Below are 26,053 nucleotides of genomic sequence, written 5' to 3' on the forward strand. Positions count from 1 at the left end.
AACGTTACCGCATACCCCGACTACACTATGGAAGTACAATGCCAGAGCAAGCGTCCTTCACGAAGGTTAAACAGTTCTTATGGGAGTGCAATATCACCTACTCCCTACTGTTCCCGGCATGCCTCAGGGTGGTAGATGGGGAAAAAAATTCACATCTTCGCTTCCACGAAGAACTCATGGACCTGAGTGCATGCCAAAGGATTGGTCTCGCCTGAAAGTGACACAACCAAAACAAATGACTGGGTCACACCCCAAACATGGCGCAAGAAAAAATCCGGAATCACAACACACCCATCTAGGGCGCAAGCAGCTGCAAACCAAGCACAAGCCTTGATGGAAGCTAACCAGTTCTCCTCTAATCAATAAGCTCCCCTCCGCGAGGACAAAAGCATGGACTCGAATTCATCACAAGGCCGCTCCAGTGCATCCACGTCCCCATCGGCATTTGGCCCGGAACTCACCCCACGCATAGCAGATGACCTCTAGTCTTGGCCGGCATGTGTGGCCCTGTGGGCCCTGCCCTGGCCTCATGACCCAGGCTGCTAACTCCCTGGTTCAATGGACAAGGCTACACATGAAAAGCAAGGAAACTGTTGGAAGAGCTGAGTCTCCCCTCTATAGTGGTTATGCATCAGCTTGCTCAGAGCTCCCTCCGGGGCCTGTCGCTGAAATACAGGCGCAACAAAAGACTATGCAGATAAGTTAGAACGGGCAAACAGACCAGTTGATTGGGCCACAGGCCCATGCCACATCTACTTCTCTCATCCATGCCCCTCCATATCCCGTGGGTTTCCGTAGAGACACAGTTGACACTGTTGTTTTATGTTGCACCGGTTGTGCGCACATGTCACATGCTGGGTATTGCCCAGTAAGTTTGCACCTTATTTCATTGTTATTATGTTAGCACATATTACTTGACTCCGACCCAACAGCAGCAAGAGGGGGGGGGGGGGGGGGGGGGGGGGATGAACACAAAGGTAGTAAAGTCCTGACCTTACTCCACTACACAATATTGAAATCATATGAGCACCGATGTTTATAATGCATTAACCTGGAATGTGAGAGGCATTGCCACTCTCATTAAGCTTACCAGGATCTATACTTACCTAAAAAAGTACAAGATACACATAGCAATATTGCAAGAAACGCACCTAACGGCGGCAGAACTACATGCTCTAGATACTAGGTGGCAAGGACAATTACTTGGTACAACAACATCGGCATATGCCAGAGGGGTGTTGGTGTGGATGGCTCCAGAGGTTCACTATGCGGTGGGTCACTACATGGTAGACGCTAATGGTCGTTATGTGTTGCTGGAAGGCGCACTGGATGGAAAACCACTATCCCTTGTGGGGATATACGCCCCAACACGAAACAGGGGAATTCCTCCTATCGCTCAAACCACACTATTTTGGGACCCAACTTATCACATGGGGAGGAGATCTAAACTGTGTACCAGACATTGACATGGATAGGTCCCACCCACCACTAATCGGCGCCCCTAGAAGACAAATAACCAAGACACTTCAGACGAAGATCTCAGAGAGGGGAATGAGCGACATGTGGCGTCTTACCCACCCCGTAGATAGGGAATACTCCTTCTACTCAATGGTCCACCGGTTACACACCCACATAGACCTATTGGTCAGTTCGGTTTGAAATAAATGGGGGAACGGCCACATTGCGCGCAATAGAATGGGATGCCCATAAAGTGGTGCTAAGAGGCTATTGTTTATCCATTGCAGGGGGACTGTGATGCACATTATCGCGCAAGTTGACACAAATTGAAACAGACTTGTGGGGCGTAGAATGTGAGGTGGCGAAGGGTAAAATCAAACCAGACGCCCTCCTCGAGCCTCGCAGATGTAGGAACGAGGCGGAAATGCGCCTGCAGAAATGTGACTATCGTCACTATATAGCCATGACACACTCAAAGGGTGACAGCTCAGGTAGATTATTGGCTCGGTTGGTTAGGGGTGAGTTACCACGCACTCCTATAGGAGCAATTCGGCTCTACAACGGGACATTAGTTAACACGCAGGCAGGCATCAATGACACCTTTAAGCAATACCACAGTACACTATATGAGGCGAGACCTGACCCCCCCCCTGACTCATGGATAGCTGATTTCTTTTGTTCACTTCCTCTCACTCAGCTTTTGTCACCACAACCGTTAGAGTTAGAAAGACCCACTGGTGCAAAAGAAATAAAGTCGGCGCTGCAACAATTAACTCGTAATAAGGCACCGGGTGGCGATGGTTTACCAGTGGAATATTACTAAACTTTCATGGCACAGATATTTAATCCGTATCAAGAGATGCTTCCGGAAGCACAGATAAAGAGGAAACTGACTGATTCTCAGCGTGAAGCATTAATAGTAAGACTTGCCCAAACCAGGTCGGGATCCACTAAATGTATGATCATATAGGCCTTTATCGTTGTTGAATTTAGACTGTAAGATACTGGGAAAAATACTCACGAATCGTCTGCTCCCGTTCATGTCACACTTGATACGTGAAGACCAATCAGGGCTCATTCCTGTTCGGAATACCTTCTTGAACGTCTGACGACTGTTGCGGTTCGTATCAGGTGCCCCGGAATTGGACGACGAGAGGTTTGCAGTTTCCTTGGATATTGAAAAGGCTTTTGATACACATGGTTGGCCTTTTCTAAGAGCAGCCTTGAAGAATACGGGATTCGGCCCAGTATTCATGGGCTGGATCGATACTCTGCACTCCAGCCCCACGGCTAGGATTAAATCGGGCAGGGTTATCTCTGAAAGCTTCACTATCGGCCGCGGAACTAAGCAGGGGTGCCCCTTATCACCCCTGCTGTTTGCAATAGCAATAGAACCCCTAGCAGCCCAGCTCAGAACACGGGCACAACAGTGGAATATCCTGGACAGCGGCGGGCATCAGATAGTATCCCTCTATGTGGATGATGCACTCATATCTATGTAAATGCACATCCTCGCCCGCGGGTACTGTCACCGTTATATATTGAATGAGGGAATAGGCCCCACCCTACTAGCCTAAGATTCCATTGTCGGCTGTTCAGGGGTGCGGCAGCTAAGTGTACATCTTGCTCTTGAGACATGCCCAGCATTAAGCGTACAAACAATAGGGGATATCTTCAAGTAAGGTAGACTGATGGCATACTCTGAACTCGCAGCAGAGTACGACATTGGACCAGAAAGCTTTAAAAACTACTGCGCACTACAACAACTCAGACGTAGGATATGGCAAAACGGGGACAATGAGCCCACAGTTTCATTCCTACTACATAATTTACTAGTGGACATGGGACCTCAATATAACATTTCCCAGTTATATAGCGTGTTGCTGGGGAGTTTAGCAGATGCCCTTGTTAAAACCAGGGCTAAGTGGGATCAAGTTCTTTCAACACCAATATCGCAAATGGCATGGAGCATGGCGCTCAGCACAGTCAAAACGGTGTCTAGTAATCCGCGCTTTCGCTACACTCAATTTAACTATTTACACCAAACTTACTTATGCCTCCCACCGTCTTCAGCGTATGTTCCCTCATAATAACCACGAATGCCCTAGATGCAGGAAGCCCAAAGCTACATTTTATCACATGATGTGTGATTGCCCCCAGTTCTACGATCCTGGCACATTATTACCTCCCTGACAGCTGAAATGGTGGAACACCCACTATTCCCTTCCCCAGAGTCCTGCCTACTACGGGTACTCCCGAGGTTGGCAAAGGGAAAGCAACTACACAGGTGCATTGACTTGGCGTTTGTACTGTTAAAGCGCCTTCTGGCAATGCAATGGAAGGCGCCAAACACACCAGACACGCAACGTTGGCTGAGCGACCTGTTGAAATGGGCTAGGATGAAGGTACAGGTTCTACACTCCCTGCTAGACAGGCGAGTACGGATAAAAGGACATATGGGATAAATATATAGTTTCAATTGAGGCCAAAGATGACACATACTGAGCTGTTATCTGGTATTAGCAGACGCGACCTGTAGTACAATTACCCTCTACACAGATCTAATTTAGCAAGTGCGGCATGCACAGGGGTGATACATGAGCCCACCTATACCCACACGACGCTCCTATGGTTCCACCTCAGTATGCCCATCATGGGCGGATGGGTGCTAGGTGCAGTCTGGAACTATCAATAATGTAGCAGGGCACACAATTATGGGTCCCCCCCCAGCCTCTCCAACCCTCCACCCCCAGCACCCAGTGAAAAGTAATTTTCAACTTGCTTGCTTTCTGCAAAATGATCCGATAAATATGTACTGTAATGGAATGACTCGGTTGTCAATGGTACAAGTTGTTGTGTTTGCAATAATACAAAGATTTAAAAAAAAAAAAAAAAAAAAAAAAAAAAAAAAAAACCTCTTGCCAGATTAGCATGAAACTCAAGATAAGAAGAGTAAGTTAGAAATGCTAAGGATATGGCAAAGTTCATAGAAGTCTGTGATAAATCACCAAATAAAATATGTTCCAACCCCCCTCCTTAATTTTGAAACCCATCACATCTGCCTGAATCTGGAGAGTCCTTACCTTGCTAACAGTGTGTGAAATATTACGCTGCTTCATTTACCAACGTTAAAGTTATTAGCAACATTTGACTGTGATGGATCTGCACAAATCATAATAAATCGAGAGATAGCTAAACATGATAAAGGTTTGTCAAACTCCGTACAGATCTATCAAAAAGGCACCAAAGTGACTTTTTTATCCCCACTTGATTGGTATCCAGAAGCCTTGATAGTCCAACAGAAAACTAAACAAGCTAGAGGACTGCCAGATTTCATTTGATTCCTGAAACGGTATCAGTTATTAGTAAATTAACACTTTTTAAAAATCCCCTGACCCCTTTTTAATTGTGTTTTATACTTAAGGAGTAACTGACACTAACGGCCCTGCACCCCTTCCACCCACTTAGTCAATAACCCTTCTGGCTTATACTTTATTATGATAAAATGTGTTTTTGGGAATTGCCGTGTAAATTCAACCCTTTTAAGAATAGTATAAGGACCTTCCCACACCTTCTCAGCACTCTTTCTCAAATTCCTTTATAACAAAATTAAAAGTCACAAACCATCTTCGTACATTCAGTGTAAAAAGGAAAATATCTCAATCTCCCAGTGCTGAACCGGTAAATCACTGCAATCTTAGTCCATATAAAATTATATATTTAACCACTTTGGGCATTTATTATAACATTCTTTGGCCATCCAGATGAATAATCTTTATCAGAAGTTCCTAGTTCTCACATGATACAGCAAACATTGGTTTCGTGGTTGAGAACAACTTTCTCTGAGCTGTAAAGAAAACAACCAGAATTATAGAGAATATTCTATTACACAAAATACCCTTAGGCGTCTACAATGTAATAGTTACTCTGCATTTTTTCTAACAGATTTGTTGATAAACATTTAAAGAATCCAATATATTCCCAAACTGTTTTATTCACTTTTTCACGAGTAATAGTACACTAGGCACAATTTCCATTCTATACATTTTAAACCCCTATTCATAAACAGATTTGGCATGGATGAATTTAAAAATCTTTTTGAGCTGTAAAGTTTAAGTATACAGTTGACTGACAGAATTATTCGTGTTATTCACAGCAGCAGTAATAATATCCAAATACGAACCCATTTCTCCTCTTCCTACAACCTAGATGTATATACTTTTTACTTGCTACTGTACTTTCCATGCTACTGTATTTAAACTCAATTATTTAAATTGTGCCTTCATTTCGTAGCCCCAGGAGTTAGCTATATGCTACTACTTTTTCTAAGGTTAAGCTTATGATATTTTTTAAAACTCCATAGACACGAAATACGTGATTTTTCTTCTTTTTTGATTTTCATGCTCGCTATTATATAGGGTCAAGTGGGAGACTGACAGATCAATGTCAATGCTGGTAAATGCACGACTGGTTCTAAAGAGATTATTAAAATTAGATTAGCTGTTCGTTGCAATCAGTATCTCCTAAACTAAAATTATAGCCTTCTAACACTCTTCTTACCTTTGAATCAACAAGGTAGAACATCTTTCCTTTTATTGTGCAGCACATATAGGTTCATTTTCATACTAATTTATAAAAAATAAAAAAAATCTTCAAGGTATAAGCACTGGAAGTTGCATTAATCAGCTGCCATTTCATATAATTGAAATACAGTGAAAGAGAAACTACAAACCAAATTAATACTCTCACAGTCACAACCTCTTCACACATCTAATATTTCACTGTCCGATATCAAACTTCCTGGCACACTTATTATTTGTGACTTGCTAGACTGCAAAACACTACCTTCCTATAAAATTCCCAAACTTTCGTCTTATCTATGGTTAAAGGAAAATACTTAAGCAATTGTAACCAGTATTCAACTTCCCAAACGTACTACTTTCTGATGTAAAAACTTCAATTTCAGCAGTCAACCAGTCTTCCTATTTGCAGCAATATCAAATTCTTTAAGTATTCACCTTGAAAAAGGTTTCCCAAACGTATAATTCCTTTATATTAATCACTACATTCTTACCATTTCAACAAGTCTCCTACGTGCACCCGGTTTTATCTATTAAACCGGGGCAAAATGTGTCCCTATATACCAAAAAATGAAGACCAGCTGTCCCCTCTTGTTATATTTCATGCCATCTTTGTTTCATGGACTTCTTGGCATTTTTTTCTCTGGCACATGGGAGGTGACAACATGCTTGTACTAGCCAACTCGTTTTTGGCACTCTGGAATTCCGGACATAATGCAAGTACACTTCCTACCCAGTTTGTATTACATAACCACAGGGACTGCAATGTACATCTTCCATACTGTAGAAATATCCTTGTACTATACTGAATTTAAAACTACAGTTGATTCCAACAAAGCCCCACTCAAATTGTCAGTCCATACTGGTTCAGGACAACTGTATTCAAAACGGTGGAAAAGGATGCTTAACTGTAAAATTAGACTTCAATAAACACAAAAATCATTAGAATTATTGTACAGAGCTAATGAACTATGATGTACCTCGAATCTTTTAAAGTCAAGAACCCAGTCAGTATTTCACATCTTCCATAAAACTTCAAATGTTTCCTTTTTTGTAGTTTATCTATTGCAGGTCTCTGTGGCTACCTCAGGCTAAAAAGCAAAGTTGCGTCTTCCTGGTGTCTCTGGCGTCTCTGGTAGACTGGGGGGAGCTGTTGGCGAAGCCACAGGTGCTACTTCAGTTACTCCACCCACAGGACCACTGTTGTTATTATTCATGTTGCTCACTGCCTCCTCTTTGTATTTCCTGGTAATTTTCAGGGAGAAGTCCACAGCTTTGTAGGCTTGGGTAATTGAGCCGAGTGACACCACATCCACATGCGGTCCAAAGAACCGAGTCACATTCTCCTCCGTGATGCCACCACTTGCCTCCACAGTGAGTTGAGGAAACTCATCTTTTAAGGCTTGGGCTTCTGTATGTACCTCCTGCAGGATTTAGAACAGAAAAATAAGGGTATTAGGCACTCCCATACAAGGTGTTTTCATAGATGTCAATCAGAGAATAGCTTGTATTTTCCCCAGCTGTTACACCTCCCTAAATTTGCCAGTTTAGCCTGCAACCCAGATATTATAGCTGTACCTACACCCACTCCATTATCAGGAACCCCATGTCTGAAGTTGTCATGCGAGATCTAACACTTTATCAAAAAGAACAGATGATAGACGGAATGCTGAACATTGCAAACATTCATTCCCAGTTACAAAGATCTGGGTTTAATCCATTGCTTTTTTGCCCACCACCGATACAAGTTTGACCCAGCCATATGCAAATCAGTCTTGACCTTGATCCCCAGAGGACCTGTCCAGCCCAAACTGCCAAGCCAGGTCCCTCCCTGGCCCGGAAACACGCATCATGGGACTGGTTTCAGGGTATCACCCTTCATCATTGTTTCTGCATTTGTTGCCCTAAGTGGGAAGGGTATGCCCCGATTTGGGTCCCATGCTCACTATGCCACCAGATTTAAGCTAGCCTGGCTGATGAGGGGTGATACGCCAAAGCCGGTCCCAGGAAGCTTGTTTCTGGTCTAGGGAGGACCTGGCCTGGCATTTCGGGCTGGATTGTTCCCATGGGGAGCAGGGTCAAGACCGATTTGTATATGGCTGGGTCCAAATTGGAATGGCATGGTGAGCAAAAAAATAAAAATAAAGGATTAAACCCAGTTCTGTGACTGGGGGTGATTGTTTGATTTGCTCCGCATTCCGTCCATCATCTGTTGTTTTGGCATTTGCCGCCATAAGTGGAAATGGTATGCCCAGACGTGGGTTCTGTGTTCGCTATGCCACCAGATTCAAGTTAGCCTGGTTGATGAGGGGTGATACCCAGAAACCATTCCAAAGATGTTTGTTTCTGGTCTAGGGAGGACTTGGCCTGGCAGTTCAGGCTGGACTGTTCCCATGGGAAGCAGTGTCAAGACTGATTTGCATATGGCTGGGGCCAAACTGGAATGGCATGGTGAGCAAAAAAACTGATGGATTAAACCCAGATTTGTGACTGTGGGTGAATGTTTGATTTGTTCCACATTCCATCCATCATGTGTTGTTTTTGCAGATCTTACACTTTGTCACAGACTCTTTGTGCCTCACTCACCTGTGGTTTAAAGTTGTCCAACATCACTATGTCCGCCCCAGCTCGTGCTGCTTCTCTAGCTTCTTCCAGTGAACGACACTCCACCTCGATTTTCAGGGAGAAGCCTGCAACCACTCGGGCATCTTCAACAGCCTGAGGCAGAAGCACAGTGGTCAGGGAGGGCCAAGGCCTGCAGTTTGGGGGCTGGGGGTGGTAAGGACCAGTGGCTGGTCAGCCTGAGGGAACCACTTGTGGTGGCAGGTCATGGAGATACTTGGCATGAATAAAGGAACTGAGGTTTCAGAAAGTGCCTTGAGGGGACAAGTCATGAACTGGCTTTGTGTGACATAAGGGGTCCAGAGCAAAGGCACAGCTGAGTGACAGTCTTGAAACTGTGGCAGAAGTCGGGAGCAGGTGCACTAAATGTGGTGCCATCACCCTTTTATTGCTATGCACAGGAGTTCCCTTACCCATGAACCTTACTCTGCAAGGAAGAGAGCGGGTTTTGGGGGACATTGCGTTAATGGAGGCAGACACATCTCATCCATGCACAATACAACTGTTCCTCAAGCAAGATGGTCTGACGTTTTCTGGCATATCTGCTGCAAACAGCTAGTGACAAGGTGGGTAAAGCTTAAATCTGCAGCACTGCAGTAAAAGTTACCTAAGCTGAAGGAAGAAAACAGTGGGAAAAATAACCAAAAAGATCCATAGGCTTTTCGGTACTAGGCTTCATATCAAGAAGCTTCAAGAACAGGAGACTACTTCTGATCATCGCAGAAAAATGGGAGGTGCAGAGGGTGTGAGGAGGAAGATGAATGGTACACAAACATGCATGGTTCCAATGAGAAAACTCTTGGAATGGGCAACTTCGGATGCAGTTTGTATTTCAGATAACCATCTAGTGGGAAAGTTGAGAAGGGGATAGAGGGCGAGCTCAAGTGTAATGAAAGTCAGACATAGGAAAGAGAGCTCAGTAAGATGTGTGAAGCGTGAGGGGACGCCCTGATATCTGAAGCAGATGTCTACTCGATGTGTGACACATAGAATACAATCAGAAAAGAAGGTTGACAATATATTTGCCACTGAAGGATAGTTCTGCTGTTCGAAACAGAAGTCTGTGAGATATGCGCAACATGGAATGAACAAGGAAAAAACAATAGTGAGGTATTTTTTACGACACTGCACTGCTCAGTGATCAAGCATTTAGATGGATTAACATGTTGTGGGTAATCTTCCTGAAGTCCTGATCCCCTTCTTCTGTGGAGGTGCCCTGCACTGATTTGCATGAAGATGCCCTCCGCCACCTTTGGCGCATTACTCTGCCCAGGGTCCTGGAATAGGCTTCTGATGACTTACTGCAGGATACATTTCAGCTACCCCGTGGTTCCTGCTGGGAGTGTGAACCACCAGTGAATTCCATACAAGGAATTAACTGTCTACCCTGTAAAGATCAACTTTGCTGAAATAGAGGTTTCTAAGAGGAGTAGGACATGAGGGAAGGGACTTCTATCATAGGTGGGATAGCTCTGCTGGCACTCCAGGGGAAGCTCCCTGTCACCCTAGGAAGAAGTCCTACTTTCACCCCAAAGATGGCTCTGCTTTTACCAGTAAGATAACTCTGTTGTAACCTTAAAATAGCTTTTTTGTAACACCAGGGACGGTAGTCCCTTAACCCCATGAACAGCTATGCTCTACACACAAAGGTGTTTTTTCCATAACCCTAAGTAGAGCTCTGCTGTAACCCGGGCGAATACAAATCTGCCATAGATCCAGAAAATGCCCTACTGTAAGCCTACGAGATAGATATGTAATGACTGCACGGAATGCTAAATCATCACCTCGGGGACCACTCTCCTCTAACCCTAGAGATCCCCCAGTGACCACTCTGTTGTCTCCCCAATATACCTGTGTTGATACGGGACAGATCACTGTGCTGTCTCCTGAGGGAGAGTTCTTGGCTACCGTAAACTGGCATTGCAAGGATAACTTTGTTGTTAACCTGGGCTAGATATACATTCACCCCAAAGGCCTGCTCTGCTGTAACTCTGATGGATAACTCTGCTGTTGTCCCACGGGCACATCTGGTGTCAGAACAGGGAAAGGTTTCTAGCACTGAATGTGTGGTTCTGTCATCCATGGCAGTGACTTCCCTCTCCCCACCCCACATACCTGAGTGATGTTACCAGCAGACCAGATGTGGTTGTCCTTCAGCATGACAAGGCTGCTGAGGTCGTAGCGGTGAGTGGAACAGCCCCCCACCAGCATAGCATACTTCTCCACCAATCTGAATCCAGGCGTTGTCTTCCGGGTGCCAGCTACCTGCCCATGCCACTTGGCAACCTTGGCCAAATCTGCCACCTTTTGTGCAGAGGTGGCAATTCCACTACAACGGGCAAGGCAGTTAAGTGCCACCCGCTCACCCAGTAGTAGATGGCGCACCTTACCCCGGACCGAAGCCACCCGAGCTATGGGTTCAAGCCAGGTGCCGTCTGGGTGGGACCATTCCACTGTGCAGCCCAACTCATTAAAGATGGCATCAAAGAAAGGTGCCCCAGCAAGCACCCCTGGTGACTTGCACAGCAGGACAGCAAGCTCCTCTCGCTCGCCCACCACAAAGCCACCATAGTCGAAGCCAGGAGTGTCTTCCCTTAACCAGTCACGTGCAAGCTTCTTGAGCGTTACCGGATGAAGCAGATGGCCGAAGTCTGGTCGAGTTGCCATGGCACCTGTAGTAGGACCACAGGAGATTACATGTACAAGGAACCAAAGAGAATGCACATCAACTCCAAACATCCATACAAGATAACTGGCGCTCCTAGATCACCCAACAGTGCCCTACCAAAACCACCAGTGTTGTTAAAACATCACCCAGTGACCCTTAGGCAGTCCTAAAGGATTCTTTTGTGGTCTTAAATCGGTCTCTGTGTTGCAACGTATATCCTCCTGCCAGCATTCACACAGAACATGCACCCCAACAGCTTCTGCTTAAGTCAGTGCTCCCTCGACATCTCCATGCTGAACTTAGAAAAAAAAAAAGAAAAAAAAAATAGCTTTCTGGGACAGGCTAAAAGCACATCTTAATCCTAGATCTTGCAAAATTGGGAGAGAAAAAGACCCAGCCAACCTCTCATTAACAGATTAACGAAGTAACTTTACAGGATTCTGCTTTTCTCCTGGTCTTTCCACCACGTCTTATCCATGACACAACCAAGGGGAAGTTAGAGGAACTAGTGAGCATAGGGTGTATGCTCCCAAATGTTACTTATTCAAGGAACAAAGAACTTATAAAAAGAACAGCCTAGTTCAAATGAAAGAACATCATCGCATGCGAAAATTGCACATTGTTCTGTTCTGCAATAACAAAAAGATGATTAGTGAGATAGCTACCAGGTGTGAAGTACAAATGAAATACAAAAGTAGTGCCCAGTGACTATAGTGTAGCTGAAAAGCTGTGAGCAGTAAAAGCAGGAATGACACAGACGACTGCAGTCAGCTCGCCTGAGCGGAGTGAAGCATCTCCTGACTTCCCAGCACAGATGAGAGAGACCCTGGTGGCTGAATTCACTTTGTTCAGTTTCAGAGGGCGGGGGTGGGGGGGGGGGGCTATTAATTTGGAAGAAAACCTCCAGGAGATCTAAAATCGGAGATCTAGTGCATGAACATCGACTCTAGCATGGCTCCTCCCAGGCACTACGCTTCCATCTCATCTTCAGTGAGGTCTTATTTTAGCCATGGACAAGCCAACTTCACAGGCAAGAAGGCTTGTTACAGGCCCCACTTATCTTGTCAAGGTGGCTCGGGCTAGGCTGCACTGTTCTCAAGAGCAGCAGCACAAAGACAGACTCAATGTTCTCTTTGGGTCACGGCAGCACAGGGCATGCTCCTATCCTCTTCTAGCACAGGTCAAATCGTATTTCTTGCCTCGAACCTCAAACCTGAGCGTCCGCTACCTGCAGGTACCTGGGCACTCAGTTACCTCTCTTCTGTCCTCTTCCTTCGGTGTATTCCACAAGCAAAGGGGTCTTGCTGCACCTCTCTCTGAACTTTCTGCACAAGGCTGTTATCCACACTGAAGGGTGATCAGGGAAAAACAATAAGGTGGTCTCACCCAAGAGGCCCTGCCAACCTTGAACCACAGGGACCACATCATAACCCTTCAGCCCCACCATCTATCAAATGACACTGCTACAATAAGACTAATCAGCAGCTCCTCACACCAGCTTTACAAATGTCAGTAATACACTTCCACCATCTGTGAAAACAACTTCGCCTCCATCTTGTCCACAAAACCAGGCTAATGGCATCCTAAATGGATCCCATAGGGCTCCGTTACTCTTGCTCACTCAGACATGCTGTGCAGGTACCGTGCAGGCCACTTGCCCCCAAAACACCGCACATACTTGGGGTGTTAGCAATAAGATCTGCATTAGGACACAGAAGCAGAACTTTATAGAAGTGGGACTGTAAGCCTTCACTTCAGTGACACAGACTGTCACAACTATGGATTCACAAACACATATGCTGCAAACATCATTCTATGTACTAAACCAATGAAAGGGTTGGTAGTACATTGCCAGTGCAATGAGGGGATGCTTGGTGTGCATCTCCAGGACTGATCAGGATCTCACATGTCAAGAGGCAGGAATAGGCCTTGGCGCACACAGAAGATAGTTGGAGGTTTACAGCCAGGAATCAAAAACCAAAGTAACATGACTACAATCATGGAGGGGACATTCCAATTTCAGCACAGTACCATCCCCTCTATGAAAGTCAAAGAGGATGAGTTGCCCCTATACATCAAGAACAGCTGACTGCAGTGTGGAGCAGTATTTAGGTGATGGAAACAATCATGGTTCGTCTTGAGCGACTGACACACAGGTGAAGCCTCGCGGTGCTATGGTTATGCCTCCATTCACATAAATAGAGTTGAGTGGAGCTGTATGGGTTATACCATGGGCTAAAGCAAGCCTTACTTGCTCTTTCCATATACAGGGGTTGCAGAATACCTAATGGAATCCCTCCTGAAACAGTGTAATTCTTCACAGGAGCAGTGTTTCCCCAGTGCCAGGTGACTTGAATGGCACCCAGCACTCTGACGTTTTTTAGGAGGATGACAATCACAACCCACTTGGATGGGGAGAGGCAGAAATCAGAAATGGTTTAACACCACAGCTGGGGAGAGACAGACAGCTGAAACAATATCAATGAGATCTTCCCTTAGAATAGGTGAACCACAGTCTATTCCAGCTTTCAATTTATCATAACATAATTTGTCATCCGCATCTATTTCCTTAATACTTAGCTCCAGACTCCCAGGGAACGAGTAGACTTTCTAGATTTACAGGGAGATCTCATGAGGTTTTTGTTTTTTTAGAAAAATGAGACTGAGAGCTTTCTGTAAGGGGACAGAACCACGTGTTTGCACAGAAGCCCCAGGACTCCACTCTTCCTCTACATCCTTACCCACTTCCAGCAGTACCCTCATTGAAATTCTCAGTATTGAAAAGTTTGTTCTTAAAGATATTCAAAACTTCCAACAAAAGACCTTCTTACCATATTTCTTGCTAAATGAACGCAAGATTCTACATGCCTTCAAACAATTCATCTCTCATAATCAAATCATCAAACAATAGACGAGGCATAGTACTATAGAATAAGGACACCTACAAAGCAGAGGCATATTGCCGGATATCTAATTGAGAACATAACGTTCTCCTCGCCACCCTGGGCTTCAGACAGCTGGTCTCCACACACATCGCAGGACACACACTCAGTCCCATCTTCACCTCAAGTGACCGGATCACCATCAAGGCCATCTCCACCCCAGACTGGACCGACCACTGCTGCATACACTTCACAATCACCGCACCCAGCAGCAGCAGCCGCACCCGCACTTCCAGGATCCCCCCCATAGGAAATTAAACGAATTCACCAACGAGCAACTCATCTCATCGCTCTCCAAATCCCTCCCTCCCCCCTCTGACAACACCAACACAGGATCGTACAATCTCAACGCATGGATCACCAGAAACGCCTCTCTGGTTGACATCGGCCAAACGCATACCTAAGAAGGCCAGCTGGTTCACCACCGAACTCCAAGAATCAAAGCATACCCGCAGACGTTTAGAGGAAAAAAATAGAGGAACAGCCAATCCAGGGAAGACCTCACCTCATTCAGAGACGCAACCACCGCCCACCAAAAAAAAAAAATCAAGAACGCAAGGAAGGATGCACTCTGGGTGCACATTAACTCCTCTGCACACAACTCAAAGGAATTCTAAGTCAGCAACGAGTTCACAGATCCCCTCTCCGAAGCCACCAGCATCCTCCTGTCACAGGACTTCTGCAACAAACTCACCTCCTTTTCCCACCACAAGATCCAGGACATCTACGACAGCTTTCCATCTTGTGGCACTAGAACTTGCAACCGACCCACCCCACAGGAACCCGCCCAGACCATCCACGGCAGGTCCACGCTTACCACAGAGGAAACAGTCAATATCATGAACAGCACTCTCTCCAGAGCCCCCTTGGGCCCCTGCCTACACCACATATACATCAGAGCCAGCGCATCCATCGCCCCGAGCTTCGTAACACAATCAACTGCTCCTTCGGCACAGCACCTTCCCTGAGAGTTGGAAACACACCGAAATACACCCTCTCTTGAAGACACCTTCGGCCAACCCATCAGAACTTCCGGCCCATCTTGCTGTTACCCTACCCCGCCAAATTACTAGAGAAAGCAATCAACGCACAACTACGAAATTTCATCGAGGCCAACAACTCCCTGGACAGCTCCCACTCTGGCTTCTGCAGCAATCACAGCATGGAGACAGCACTCCTGGCAGCCACTGACGACATCCAATTACTCCTACACTGCAGCCGCACCGCAGCACCTATACTCCTCGACCTCTCAGCAGCTTTCGACACAGTCTCCCACAGCACTCTGAACACCAGACTCCACGACATAGGAATCCGTGGAAGAGACCTGGAATGGATCCACTCCTTCCTCTCTGGGAGGACGCAGAGGGTCAGACTCCCGTCCTACAGCTCCAGACCACAGAAGTCAACTGCGGAGTCCCCCAAGGATCCTCACCGAGTCCCACACTGTTCAACGTATACATGGCCCCACTTGCTGCCTTCGTCAGAAGCCAAGGTATGAACATCGTGTCATATGCCAATGACACACAACTCATTGTTTCCCTCACTGAAGACCTAGACATGGCCAAAAGGAACTTTCACACAGGAATGGAACCCGTCACCACCTGGATGAGAGAAAGCTGCCTCAAGCTCAACTCCGACAAGACGGAGCTCATCATCTTCGGAAACGCCACCTCAGCTTGGGATGACTTCTGGTGGCCCACATCCCTCAGCACCCCCCCTGCACCGACCGAGCATGCCTGTAACTTAGGAATCATCCTCAGCTCCTAACTATCCATGACCCGCCAGGTAAACTCCTCCTGCTGGCACACACTCTGCAAACTCCGTAAGATCTTCAGATGGATCCCAGCAGATTGTCGCAGGACAGTCACCCGTGCCTTAGTCATGAGCAAGCTCGACTACGGCAATGCTTCTACGCCGGCACAGCAACTAGGAACATCAAAAAACTTAAACTCATCCAGAATCCCGTCGCCAGACTCATTCTGCACCTCCCTCACCGAGAACACATCTCCCAACACATAAGAACCCTCTACTGGCTACCGGTCAAGAAGCAAATCCCCTTCAAGCTTCTCACCCACATGTACAAGGCCATACACAACGCAGGACCAGCTTACCTGAACCACCACGTCTCCTTCCACACCCCCACCGGATCCCACCGCTCCACCCTGATGGCCCTGGCCACAGTCCCTCGCATCCGCAAAACCACCGGCAGAGGACGATCTTTTACCTACACTGCAGCGAAGAGCTGGAACAACCTGCCCCTGCACCTCAGACAAAGCCTGTCGCTCACCATCTTAAGGAAGAACCTCAAGACGTGGCTCATCGGATGAGGCCCCCCCCCCCCAGCACCTTGAGACCCTCACGGTCAGTAGTTGCAGTCTACAAATACTGATTGATTGACTTAAGATTGAGCAAGGACTCTGATAGTGATATCCAGGAAGAAATGGGCAGTAGGTCTACCCACATGAGTGAGGTACCATTTTTATTGGGAGACTTGGGGGAATGCTGAGTGCAAAGAAGTTTGTGGTTGTCCGCTGATTCCAGAACTTTCCATCACAGAAATGTGAGGAAAATTTGTTTTCTTTAAACAACGTTTGAGGTGTGCAGGGGATTCTGGGTAAAAAAAAAAAAAGTGGCGAGAGCCACCCAAGTCTGCTCACCCTGGATACCCCTAGGTGTCTAGTAAAAAATTTTAAAAAAAAAAAAAGAAAAAAATGTACAGGTTGGTTTCCCTAGGTACCACCTGAGCTAAGGTCCAAAATCTAGAACTACACACATCGGAAAAAGGGGGTCACTTTTGGGTAGGAAAATGTGCTGCGTCCATGTTGCATTTTGGGCACTAGGTCTACCCACAGAAGTTTTTTTCTTTAATAATTTTTTTTTTTTAATAAAAAGAATCGCAAGACTTCTGGGACCATAGAATAATAGAACATGCGTTATTGCCAATAGTATTTCTCTGCATTTGTGCCTTTCAAAAGTAATCAAGTTTATAAGAAAGATGAAATTTTGGAAAATACCCTTCAAATCATACGCTAGTACAGGTACCCACAAATTCATAGATGTAAAAATAACCACTGCTCCTAAACTCTATATGTTGTTCACATTTCAGGAATACATAAGTTTCCTTGACACTCATTTTTTACTCTGCCTATTTCGCTATAAGTATTGGTCTATACTTGGTACTCAATGAAAAACCATTGTATGGTGCAGCTCAGTTGTTTGCTCAGGGTACCTTGGATTCTTGGAGAACCCTCAAACCCTATATATACCCGCAACCAGAGGGGCCTAGCAGACGTAACTGTATATTGCTTTTGTCAAGCAGCCATTGTGACAAAAAGTTACAGATGAAAATGTCACAAATGCTCATTTTTCTCCTACTCATTTTCAATATTTCTTTATTTCAAACTTTTTAGAACTCTATAGCTTTTCTGGATCACCCATGGGTTTCACAATGGTTTCCACCACAAATTGGAGTAGACTGAGAGCACACAAAATAGCGAAAATAGGATACCTCAGAAAAATCCCAAAACTGTGGGACAAAATTAGGTTTTGTTTTTTATTTAGCTCTGCATGTAACTGAAAGCTAAGAAGATGGTGACTTTAGTACAGCAAACCGTTTGTGGATGCCATTTTAGGGGAAAAACAGACACTTATCTGAGACACTTTTTCCATTTTCTTTTTTAAAAACTCAAAATGTTTCTGTATTTTCTTGGTCCCCCCCAGGAGAATCCACAAACCCTGTGCACCTTCAAAAGCCCCAGGATGTTGGAACAAAGGACACAAATTTGGCATGGATAGCTTATGTGGACAAAAAGGTTATGGATCCCTGAGTACAAACTACCCCAAATAGCCAAAAAAAGCTTAGCATAGCAGAGAAAGGGTTAAATATATAAGCATAAATAAAGTATAACATCAGGTACACAGAACTATAATTCAAACAGCATGTATATTACCAAAATTGTGTAATATATACAGCAGAATATATATATATATATATATATATTCACATACATACACACACACACACACTCTGCTTGAAGCAGATGCAAATATAATAGAGCTGGTCTACAACACCTTACATTCAAATGCTTCAACAATGGAATCAGATACCGTTTCCTTGGAGAAGCATATAGCTTGCAAAAAAAATATCATATGTAACAAAGACTGACTGGTTATTGTCACAAGGGCAAGGCTCTAAAAAGGAAGTATGAAAGGTACTGTAGGAATGTGCCCTCTTTTTGGCATGGTTATTCCCACTTTTTGGCTGTTTGGACTATTTTCACTGGGATCTTTCTAACCAGGACCCCAGTGATTGTGCTCTCTCCCTCTAAATTTGGTTGCCTAGGACTTCGCACAAACAGCAATTGGCATACTGCTGCCCCATTATAAGTCCCTTTTATATGGTACTTAGGTACCCAGGGCATTGGGGCACCAGGGGTTCCCCATTGGCTGCAGCATGTATTGTGCTACCCATGGGAGCCAATGCAAAATGTGTCTGCAGGTCTGCCACTGCAGCCTGCGTGAATAGGTGCATGCATCCTTTCACCATTGGTTCACTGCAAGTCACCCCAGCCTTGTCTGACACCGCCTTTTATTTCAAAGACATCAGTAAAATCACCATTTTTAACATACATTACCCTCGGTGTAACTCCATCAAGCATCTGTGCCAAAAAATGGACTAATGATTAATCAGAATCCATGTCAAGCATAATGGACCACAATCTCCCTAAATACACCCAGTCAAATGCAGCTCTTAGATCCATGAAAAATAGGTGGAAACTACCCCATTTAACCACTGTATATTTGGAGATTATTGCTTATTCTACTTCTGCACCCCGTTTCATTTTCGTTCTTTCAATATGGCAGCCGCTAATCCTCAATTTGTTTGGGCCTTTTTTTACTTTCCACCGCTCTCCCATCACAGTGAGTGAGGGGCGGCCTGAACATGTGCAGATCAGTTTTTGAAGAAGCCACTTCTGTTTATAGGCTGGCAAAGCGCTCCCTTCACTGTGCATTCCACTTGCAGACCTGCTTGTTATGGATTATTCCTCGTCAATCATGCAGTATTGTGACCATAGAATGGGAACCCCCAGCACCTTTTATAAACGTCGCATACAACAAAGTACTCTGTTCTCGCACACACCGATTCTCAGTCTCCATTTGTTATTAAATGCAGCGCAGTACACTTTGAAACTTGCACGCGGCAAAGCAATTTGTGCTTGCTAAAGCCCAAACTCCTATTCTCGCTTTACACTTTGCTTTGGAGACCAAGATACGGCTGTATTTTAATGCCTGTGTTGACGCTGAATTTTACTAATGAATATTCATGTATTCTGAAGGTTGAATTTGCGTAGAAAATGAATTAGCTTAGAGAAAAATAATGCACGCATTTGAAGTTGCGCCTACCTGAATGGTAGCCAATCTTCTCAAAGTACCTATTAATAGCTTATTAATATGAAATGTTGAACTTATGTTTTATTGATGTAGTAATATGTCATATTGAAGGTTATGTATTATGAATTAGCTTTATTAATCGTAGGCCTTAACTTAGCGAGGCCTTGGGCCTAGGTGCACAGCATCATGTCAAGCTGCAATTTCTGTCCTCTTATAAATTTGTTGCTTAGAGAATTAAATTGTGATTTTCCACTGTACTGACTATGTGTTCATAGCTGAAGTTAGTTCTCATGAGAAACTGCTTGCAAGAAGATGCTGTGCTAGCTATAGAAACATTGTATAATGTAGTATGTGTAAAACGTGACCTTCCCAGAAGAAGACAATGGATGCACCGACTTGAAACAATATTGAAACCTGACAAGCAGAACGATGGGAAGAGGAGCCGACCATCGACATGTGAACCATGTACTAGTAAAACTGCAGATTTGGGGTTTTATTTTCATTGGTCTAAGTGTAAACATGCAATTCTTTGACCAATAACGACATGGGAAATAGTGTAAGGAAATCTAACTTAGCCGGATTGCACCAAGAGGAGAGAAGCCATTCTTCGCCATTCTCCCCCTTCTTTCTGAACATTTAGCTATCTTTTCCGAACTGCCTGAAGAGACTTTGTTTTTCCTGAACTTTAATGCTGAATCCTGATGTCTTGCTGACCGAACTAATGGCCATTTGACGAAGACTGTCACAGCTTGCTGAACCATACCGAGGCAAGGTATAAGATGATTTTACTGATTGTTATGTCTATTTGCTTTTGTCCCTAGGTATCAACCGCTATTTTGACGGAGCCATAGTTAGATGTTTTTCCAAATTTGTGTGACTAAATTGCTTTGCACGAAGCCCAAACATGCTATTCTAATGATGTTAGTTAGGGTTCTCACTGATGAAGTTCACTATGTGTAATAACAGTTGATATCTTTTCTTTGCTGAATCTAAATGTATGCTATATCATTTGAGCAGTTATTCGTGTTATTGATTTGTATTGTAACTTTAGAATGTGTGGTAGCTCAAGTTTTGATTAGATTGCGATTCTTTTGCCGCTTTGATCAACCAGTGTTATTTCTGCATGTTTATCATTTGATGTTGAGACTAAATTACGTGACATTAGCATTGTTAATACAGGGAAATAAACTTTCTAACTTTTACATAAAGGTGTGTTTATTCATGATCTCAAGGTCATGGTGAGTGGTAATTACTGGCTCCTATTGATTATTGATGTCATTGTTTGTTGCTGTTATTGACCTGTATTGGTACGGGGTTATATGGTGGGAACTACTTAAGGTGCAGTCAAAAGGTCCATCAGCTTATATGCGTCTCCCTTGTCAGTTTACTTAATAAGGTCTGACGCGCTAGTACTTATTGCCCCTACTGTTGGTGCAAATCTCTTTTTGGAAAACTAGCAAAGTATGCTTAAATTATTTTTTATATTAATGTTTGTATTAATTTTCTATTTTTTCCCTTTGGGTACCTGAGATGTATTTTTCAATTTTCTCATTGTTGTATCTTTTTAGTCATACTCCAGCAGGTTGAACACTGCAATCATCTGAATATTTTTGTCTCCCTGTTGAGATTCAGGTAGAGTTTGTCTTCCTCACCATTACTATGGTTTTTTCACTGTCTGGCATTGTGCCGGCTATAACCTGAACTCTCCTATATTGTTTTAGGGACGGCCGCCTCTTTCCTTTTGAGAAGCTCACACTTCCCTTTCTGTGAATACCGACTAAACTTTATCTGCTTGTACCTCACTTTGTAACATTACATTTTTCTGAACTTTGGATGTTCTTTATTTTTTCTCCCCGATTTGGGCAGTTTTACACAACCCCCCCATTCATGATCAAAACTTCCACTACTTCTATGGATCCTATGCATACTGTATATAAGAAATGGGCTGTGTTCTTGTTCTATAATGCGTATCTTGTTTATTAGAGCACCAAGCATATTTCTCACCACTGTAGGAGGCTGGACTGGCTTGTAGTGAGTACCAAGGGGTACTTGCACCTTGCACCAGGCCCAGTTATCCCTTATTAGTGTATAGGGTGTCTAGCAGCTTAGGCTGATAGATAATGGTAGCTTAGCAGAGCAGCTTAGGCTGAACTAGGAGACGTGTGAAGCTACTACAGTACCACTTCGTGTCATATGCACAATATCATAAGAAAACACAATACACAGTTATACTAAAAATAAAGGTACTTTATTTTTATGACAATATGCCAAAGTATCTTAGAGTGTACCCTCAGTGAGAGGATAGGAAATATACACAAGATATATATACACAATAGCAAAAATATGCAGTATAGTCTTAGAAAACAGTGCAAACAATGTATAGTTACAATAGGATGCAATGGGGAAACATAGGGATAGGGGCAACACAAACCATATACTCCAAAAGTGGAATGCGAACCACGAATGGACCCCAAACCTATGTGACCTTGTAGAGGGTCGCTGGGACTATTAGAAAATAGTGAGAGTTAGAAAAATAACCCTCCCCAAGACCCTGAAAAGTGAGTGCAAAGTGCACTAAAGTTCCCCTAAGGACAAAGAAGTCGTGTTAGAGGAATAATGCAGGAAAGACACAAACCAGCAATGCAACACTGTGGATTTCCAATCTAGGGTACCTGTGGAACAAGGGGACCAAGTCCAAAAGTCACAAGCAAGTCGGAGATGGGCAAATGCCCAGGAAATGCCAGCTGCGGGTGCAAAGAAGCTTCTACTGTACAGAAGAAGCTGAGGTTTCTGCAGAAACGAAAAGGGCTAGAGACTTCCCCTTTGGTGGACGGATCCCTCTCGCCGTGGAGAGTCGTGCAGAAGTGTTTTCCCGACGAAAGAACGCCAACAAGCCTTGCTAGCTGCAAATCGTGCGGTTAGCGTTTTTGGACGCTGCTGAGGCCCAGGAGGGACCAGGAGGTCGCAAATTGGACCAGCAGAGAGAGGGGACGTCGAGCAAGACAAGGAGCCCTCTCTGAAGCCGGTAGCACCCGGAGAAGTGCCAGAAACAGGCACTACGAGGATGCGTGAAACGGTGCTCGCCGAAGTTGCACAAAGGAGTCCCACGTCGCCGGAGACCAACTTAGAAAGTCGTGCAATGCAGGTTAGAGTGCCGTGGACCCAGGCTTGGCTGTGCACAAAGGATTTCCGCCGGAAGTGCACAGGGGCCGGAGTAGCTGCAAAGTCGCGGTTCCCAGCAATGCAGCCCAGCGAGGTGAGGCAAGGACTTACCTCCACCAAACTTGGACTGAAGAGTCACTGGACTGTGGAGGTCACTTGGGCAGAGTCGCTGGATTCGAGGGACCTCGCTCGTCGTGCTGAGAGGAGACCCAAGGGACCGGTAATGCAGCTTTTTGGTGCCTGCGGTTGCAGGGGGAAGATTCCGTCGACCCACGGGAGATTTCTTTGGAGCTTCTGGTGCAGAGAGGAGGCAGACTACCCCCACAGCATGCACAAGCAGGAAAACAGTCGAGAAGGCGGCAGGATCAGCGTTACAGAGTTGCAGTAGTCGTCTTTGCTACTATGTTGCAGGTTTGCAGGCTTCCAGCGCGGTCAGCAGTCGATTCCTTGGCAGAAGGTGAAGAGAGAGATGCAGAGGAACTCGGATGAGCTCTTGCATTCGTTATCTAAAGTTTCCCCAGAGACAGAGACCCTAAATAGCCAGAAAAGAGGGTTTGGCTACCTAGGAGAGAGGATAGGCTAGCAACACCTGAAGGAGCCTATCACAAGGAGTCTCTGACGTCACCTGGTGGCACTGGCCACTCAGAGCAGTCCAGTGTGCCAGCAGCACCTCTGTTTCCAAGATGGCAGAGGTCTGGAGCACACTGGAGGAGCTCTGGACACCTCCCAGGGGAGGTGCAGGTCAGGGGAGTGGTCACTCCCCTTTCCTTTGTCCAGTTTCGCGCCAGAGCAGGGCTAAGGGGTCCCCTGAACCGGTGTAGACTGGCTTATGCAGAATTGGGCACATCTGTGCCCAACAAAGCATTTCCAGAGGCTGGGGGAGGCTACTCCTCCCCTGCCTTCACACCATTTTCCAAAGGGAGAGGGTGTCACACCCTCTCTCAGAGGAAGTCCTTTGTTCTGCCACCCTGGGCCAGGCCTGGCTGGACCCCAGGAGGGCAGGTGCCTGTCTGAGGGGTTGGCAGCAGCAGCAGCTGCAGTGAAACCCCAGGAAGGGCAGTTTGGCAGTACCAGGGTCTGTGCTACAGATCATGGGATTGTGCCAACTATGCCAGGAGGGGGCAATTCCATGATCATAGACATGTTACATGGCCATATTCGGAGTTACCATTGTGAAGCTACATATAGGTAGTGACCTATATGTAGTGCACGCGTGTAATGGTGTCCCCGCACTCACAAAGTTCAGGGAATTGGCTCTGAACAATGTGGGGGCACCTTGGCTAGTGCCAGGGTGCCCTCACACTAAGTAACTTTGCACCTAACCTTTACCAGGTAAAGGTTAGACATATAGGTGACTTATAAGTTACTTAAGTGCAGTGTAAAATGGCTGTGAAATAACGTGGACGTTATTTCACTCAGGCTGCAGTGGCAGGCCTGTGTAAGAATTGTCAGAGCTCCCTATGGGTGGCAAAAGAAATGCTGCAGCCCATAGGGATCTCCTGGAACCCCAATACCCTGGGCACCTCAGTACCATATACTAGGGAATTATAAGGGTGTTCCAGTAAGCCAATGTAAATTGGTAAAAATGGTCACTAGCCTGTCAGTGACAATTTGGAAAGAAATGAGAGAGCATAACCACTGAGGTTCTGATTAGCAGAGCCTCAGTGAGACAGTTAGTCACTACACAGGTAACACATTCAGGCACACTTATGAGCACTGGGGCCCTGGGTTACCAGGGTCCCAGTGACACATACAACTAAAACAACATATATACAGTGAAAAACGGGGGTAACATGCCAGGCAAGATGGTACTTTCCTACAACCACACAATCACTGTGCCGTCACCAATGAAAAGTTTTTTATATGTGACTTATAAAAACTAAAAATGTAAACAATATTTTTTGCATCAGTTATGTGCAGTGGGACAATTTTTTTGCCCGTTAAATGGGATATTGGCATGTGTGCTTATATTGGGATGTGACGAGATAAGCAGAAATACACATATACGATACTGCGAGATCTTAATATTTGACTGACTCGTGGTGTTTAGGTGCCCTGCTTGGCACAGTCATAGAACGATTACCTGCAGGTAGTCACAGTATTGCAGTGAGCCAAGTCAATTTCCATGTTGTTAGTTTATTGACATGATAATATTACGTTTTCCTGCCAGTCAGAAGGCAATCGATAGTAGGAAAGTTACATAAACATGCCTGCAGGGATGACAGATTAATCCAGAACTCTGCCTCCCACCTGCATACCGCCTGAGAAGTAAACAGTGGTCACTCATTTATGCCAGGACTGAACTATTTAATCCTATTTCCTGAGCCAGAAGATGTGTTCATTGACCAGGGATAAATAATGAATTTTCTAGTCTGATACATCAGTGACTCATGTCCACCACAAAAGAGTTGTGAAGCGTAAGTCAATAAAAATGGAACTCTGGTCACTTTCTACGTTTGGGTGTTTTTGTTTGAGCATGGTGAAGTGTTGTTTGGAGGGGAGCACCGGTATGTTCAAGATGAATGTATGTAGCCTGAAGTCTGCTCAGTAACATGTCTGAACATAGTACTGGAAAAATACTTCACATGGAGTCAGTGATTTTGCATAAATAATCTGTATTGATCTTTGATAGGATCATGGAGGCCATCCATCTACCCTCACAGATGTAGGTCAGACCTCTGTCTTCTTCTAAATAGTGGTGCCTGCATACCTTGGCCTAAAGCTTTACGTAGGGAATAGGGTATAAGGGTTGTAGGAGTGTTTCTTTGCACCACTTGGATTCCAGTGTTGTGAGTTTGAAGCTTCGGTCGGTTGTTTGCTGCATGGAAGTGCTACTGAAAGTCTTAAATGGTGTGGAGCTTATAATATGCTCAATTATTTTAAATATTTTTCCCATTTGATTTATCTGATTTTGACTCTGGCGAAACATGCTCCGAGTTGAAGAGATGGTAATTCATGATATGTACTGCAAAGTAGCACGAAGTGCTGTAAACGGATTACCTCACGGGCAGATGATTTGTTTTAAGAGTACAACACTGAGTATACAGGGGCGATGCCAGTCAGCTACCAAACTGAAAACCAAAGATTCTCTAAGGACCCAGACCTTGCTGCACATTACTATACATACCTCTGACTGACCAGGGAGGTCCGTTTGTGTATAGGTACCCCTGCTCAGCACAGGGGGCACCGAAGATGCCATACCGGGCCCTTTAAACCCTTCTACCCTAGGA

The 26,053-nt window shown here is 45.0% G+C and overlaps 1 protein-coding gene across 3 annotated transcripts in view; it reads right to left on the bottom strand.

The window, feature by feature from the left end:
* Positions 1-5,165: 5,165 nt before the first annotated feature.
* QPRT (quinolinate phosphoribosyltransferase) overlaps positions 5,166-26,053 on the bottom strand; it is a 34,514-nt gene continuing 13,626 nt past the window's right edge. Inside the window, exons 2-6 of one of the 3 annotated variants that reach the window (XR_011205556.1) lie at positions 10,776-11,332; positions 8,625-8,756; positions 7,019-7,462; positions 6,019-6,083; positions 5,166-5,305 (exon numbers count right to left, since the gene is read on the bottom strand). Coding sequence is in view for 1 of the 3 variants with exons in the window: in XM_069244378.1 (XP_069100479.1) it covers positions 7,130-7,462; positions 8,625-8,756; positions 10,776-11,327 (1,017 nt within the window). In the remaining 2 variants the exon portion in view is untranslated. Of the gene's footprint in view, positions 7,463-8,624; positions 8,757-10,775; positions 11,333-26,053 lie in introns of all 3 variants that reach the window. The other 2 variants (XR_011205555.1, XM_069244378.1) reach the window with 2 other exon arrangements.

This window comes from Pleurodeles waltl, chromosome 7, assembly GCF_031143425.1.
Source record: "Pleurodeles waltl isolate 20211129_DDA chromosome 7, aPleWal1.hap1.20221129, whole genome shotgun sequence".
Taxonomy (NCBI): domain Eukaryota; kingdom Metazoa; phylum Chordata; class Amphibia; order Caudata; family Salamandridae; genus Pleurodeles; species Pleurodeles waltl.